The sequence below is a fragment of the Protobothrops mucrosquamatus genome, unplaced genomic scaffold (genome assembly GCF_001527695.2).
Source record: "Protobothrops mucrosquamatus isolate PMUCROS unplaced genomic scaffold, P.Mucros_1.0 scaffold1985, whole genome shotgun sequence".
NCBI lineage: Eukaryota > Metazoa > Chordata > Lepidosauria > Squamata > Viperidae > Protobothrops > Protobothrops mucrosquamatus.
This window is the reverse complement of record NW_015388101.1, coordinates 91,459-95,571: the sequence shown is the minus strand read 5'-3', so window position 1 is coordinate 95,571 and position 4,113 is coordinate 91,459. Positions and strand designations below refer to the sequence as shown.

The 4,113-nt window shown below is 47.4% G+C and overlaps 1 protein-coding gene across 1 annotated transcript in view; it reads left to right on the top strand.

Annotated features, from left to right (window-relative positions):
• The window catches only part of LOC114923124 (flap endonuclease 1-like), a gene marked incomplete at its 5' end in the record, with an annotated part of 20,365 nt that extends 16,663 nt beyond the window's left edge, over nucleotides 1–3,702 (top strand). Inside the window, 2 exons of the mRNA XM_029285642.1 lie at nucleotides 280–457; nucleotides 3,673–3,702. Coding sequence (XP_029141475.1) covers nucleotides 280–457; nucleotides 3,673–3,702 — 208 coding nt within the window. The remainder of the gene's footprint in view (nucleotides 1–279; nucleotides 458–3,672) is intronic.
• Between the last annotated feature and the right edge of the window lie 411 nt (nucleotides 3,703–4,113).

The window sequence follows — 4,113 nt, the reverse complement described above, 5'->3', positions numbered from 1 at the left end:
TCCTCCTCCTCCTCCTCATAAACCCTGCTCCCTTCTAGCACTGATGATGTTACCTAGTTGGGTCATGAAACGTCTGCAAGGAAACCATGACGCTCAGAGTGCCCCAGGGTTGAAATCCCCTCAATGCAGGTCTTAAGGTGCCCTCGGTGTCCATCCACGCCAGGTGTAGTCAGGGCTGCCTGTTTGCAGATGGGTCTAGCCAAGTAGGGGTGAACCCCACCCCATGCCTGCCTTCCCCCCCTCCCTTTTGCCATCTTCACCCCAGCCCCTCTTCCGCAGGGAGAGCCGAGTTCGAGGTCGCCTGAAGAGGTGGCGGGACACCCGCCTGAATCTCAGTGAGGCTGCCAAGGGCAAGGGCAAGGGCAAGGCCAAGGCAAGGAAGGCAACTGCCAGCCGGACCATGACGGATTTCTTCCCGGTCATGAAACGCCCAACCGTCCTAAAACGCCCAAACAAGGTGAGGAAGAAGACGAGGGACGGTGTTCCCACCCACCTACCCCCAAAAAGAAGGCAGGGGGGCGGGAGGGGGGGCAGATGGGAGGGGTATGTGCTATCTACCAAATTGCCTTTGCCCCATGACCTCAGCCTGGGGCCCTGGGCGGTTCCAAAAACTCTCTCTCTCTCTCTCTGTGTGTGTGTGTGAGAGAGAGAGACAGACAGAGAGAAATGGATGAGAGAAAAAGAGATACAGGATAGATAGATAGATAGATAGATAGATAGATAGATAGATAGATAGATAGATAGATAGATAGATAGATAGATAGATAGATAGATAGATGGAGAGACAGAGAGTAATGGATGAGAAAGAGATATGATGATGATGATGATGGTGATGATGATGATGATGATGATGGTGGTGGTGGTGGTGGTGGTGGTGGTGGTGGTGGTGGTGGAAGGGACCTTGGAGGTCATCTAGTCCAACCCCCTGCTCAGGCAGGAAACCCTATACCATGGATGGATGGATGGATGGATGGATAGATGGATGGATGGATGGATGAAAAGAGAAGAGGGAGTGAGGGATGGAAGGATTGAAAGAAAGATAGCCAGATAATGATGGATAGGTAGGTGGGAGGATGGATGGATGGATGTAAAGAGAAGAGGATGGATGGAGGAAGGGAGAGTGAGATAGGAGAAGGTGGGAGGGAAGGATTGAAAGAGAAAGATAGAGAGATAATGATGGATAGGTAGGTGGGTGGGTGGGCAGGTGGATGGACGGATGGAAGGCAGATAAACAGGTGGATAGATAGGTGGGTAGGTAGATAGATTAAGCGCTGAGGGCTCGTTTCCAGAAGCCCAAAGGTCACATGCAGCAGTTGGGACTGCCTAGAGACCCGGGAATGCCAGCGAGGGAAGCAAAGGGTTGAAATGTACCAGCTGCCTGGACAGGGTAGGTGGGCAAAGGGAGTAGGCCAGGGGTAGGCCACCTTGGCTCTTTTATAACTCGTGGACTTCAACTCCCAGAATTCCTGAGCCAGCATGGGGGAACTATGGCCCCCTCATGACTGGTGAACTTCAACTCCCAGAATTCCTGAGCCAGCATGGCTCAGCTTGGAAACCTCTCCCTTTCCCCTCAGCACGGCTGGCTCAGGAATTCTGGGAGTTGAAGTCCACAAGCCATGAAGGAGCCATAATTCCCCCATGGTGGCTCAGGAATTCTGGGAGTTGAAGTCCACGGGTCATGAGGGGGCCATAGTTCCCCCATGCTAGCTCAGGAATTCTGGGAGTTGAAGTCCACGGGTCATGAGGGGGCCATAGTTCCCCCATGCTAGCTCAGGAATTCTGGGAGTTGAAGTCCACCAGTCATGAAAGAGCCAAGGTTGCCTACCCCTTTGCAGCCTGCTCTGCAATCCAGTGTAAACAAGGTTAATGCTCACGAAGTGTTGCGTGCTGTTTGAACTCAGCCCCTGGGTCTGACCTGCTTCAGGGGTGTTCGGAGGTGCCCTTCCCTCTTTTATACAGTCACCCACCCGTCACTCTCCCAGGAAGAAGAAGCAGAAGTGCCAGGAAGAAGAAGCGGAAGTGCCAGGAAGAAGAAGCGGAAGTGCCAGGAAGAAGAAGCGGAAGTGCCGGGGGTCGTCTGAAACAGCCCCAGGAATTGGAAGGAGCAGTTCCCTCCCTGGCCCATTCCTTGGTGCTCCCTGAACTTGGCATTTTTCCTGCAGACGTTTCGTTACCAAACTAGGTAACGCCATCAGCGCGCCATCCGTTCCCTTTGCCTTGCACTACTAGACGCCTCGTCTGGTTCCGGGAAAGTTCTCTGCTGTCCTTCAACACATACAACCGTCGACACAAGCATTGCATCTTGACAGCTGAGCAAAGTCAGCCAAGAGGTTGATGATGCCACCTTACGAATTAACCATGGTTCGATAGAATATTTGCGGCCGAGGGTTGGGCTGTGGGGTCCCCCGGTGCTCTCTGAGCTTGGTGGGGTTTTTTTGCGGACGTTTCATAACCCAACTAGGTAACGTTATCAAGGCTAGAAGGGAGTGGAGTTTGCGGAGAAGAAGAAGAGGAGGAAGACGACTGTGGGGTGGTCCTTGGTGCTCTCTGAGCTTGGTGGTTTTCTTGGAGACATTTCATTACCCAACTAGGTAACAGTGCTAGAGGGGAGGGGGAGCTGTGTAGAGAAGGAGAGGAGGGGGCTATGGGGTCCTTGGTGCTCTGCAAGTTTGGTAGTTTTCTTGCAGCCGTTTCATTGCCTAACTAGGTAACATCATCAGTGCTAGAGGGGAGTGGTGTTTATGGAGAGGAAGAGGGAGGAGGAGGACTCTGGGGGTCTATGTTTCATATTGTGCATTTTCATGGCCTTCAGTCACCTGGATCAGGACACGGAAAACTACCTTAAGAGAGAATTTCTACGTTTTCCTCCTGTCAGGGGGAGATCTTGACATTGTTCTCCTCACCTGTTTAAATGACAGGTGGGCTTCTGCATAATCTATCTTAGGAAAATGCTCTGAAGGTTTGCCAACCTGTGGCCCCATTAAGCTGATGCATAATAAACGAGTGCATAAAACCTGCAATTTTATCTCCTTGGAAAAGAGGGGAAAGATCAGGCTTACCTCTTTCACGGTTCCCCTCTTTTTAGAATTTTTTACGGTTTCTTTTTTCCACTTGAATCAATCTCTAAAGGCAGCAGGCTGAAAAATAAAAATAAAAAGTCAGAATGATGGACACTCCTGATTAACAACGCACGAGGTCTCTTCCAGGGTATTTTGGCAAAATTTAGGGCCAAATCAGACCGACCGTTGGATTTCCTGTTTTAAACATTGGGACAATCCATTGTGGCATGTTTCCTTGTCCCAACAGTATTTGATGTATCATGAAACCAACCAAGCTGGCTGGGTGCTTCTAAAAATTCCTCCTAAATTGTAATTTTTTTTTAACATGGCAGGAAGAGAAAGCTACTAAATACATGGCAAGGTTATTCATATTGGTTATATCAGTTTGAATTATACCGAAATATCAAATCAGATTTAATTTTGTCCCCATGTTAAGAAATAGGTTATTGGATTTAGAAGCTCGTGAACGGAGATTTGGGTGGTCATCTTTGTTATCTGGGGTGTGACACAGCTAACGTAGATTTTTAAAACCGTTATGTCAGGTCGGCTATTCTTAGACTATAGAATAAATAGAAATAAAGATTCTGCCCCCAAACACCTTTGTGCCTTTCAGCTCGAGAAATATTTTATGGACGAGGAATGATAAGTAAACATAAATGGTTAATTTATCCTGCTGTATTTTAATTTTCTCAAGTGAAGTTTCGTTCTCCGAGCTTGTGGGTTGGTTTCTCAAGTAGATCGTAAAATAAAATGTAGAGAAGATTTAACAATAGAAGCATATCCTTGTCAGTAGTTTATTTTTTTATGTCAAATTGTTAGAAAAACTTAAGATGGATAAAATATTTTAAGAGTTTTGAACCATGTATGTAAGTTTGAAACATAATTATGTATGAACGATGAATATGTTATTTTTAAAAGGTATAGACTTTCATTCACACTTGAAACGGAAGAATGAAGGAATGAAAGAAGGCGTGATAACACGCACTAAAAATTTGGTCACAATATACCAAGGGAACAATGGGAAAATATGTGGTTGAAAGGATTAAAAGATATA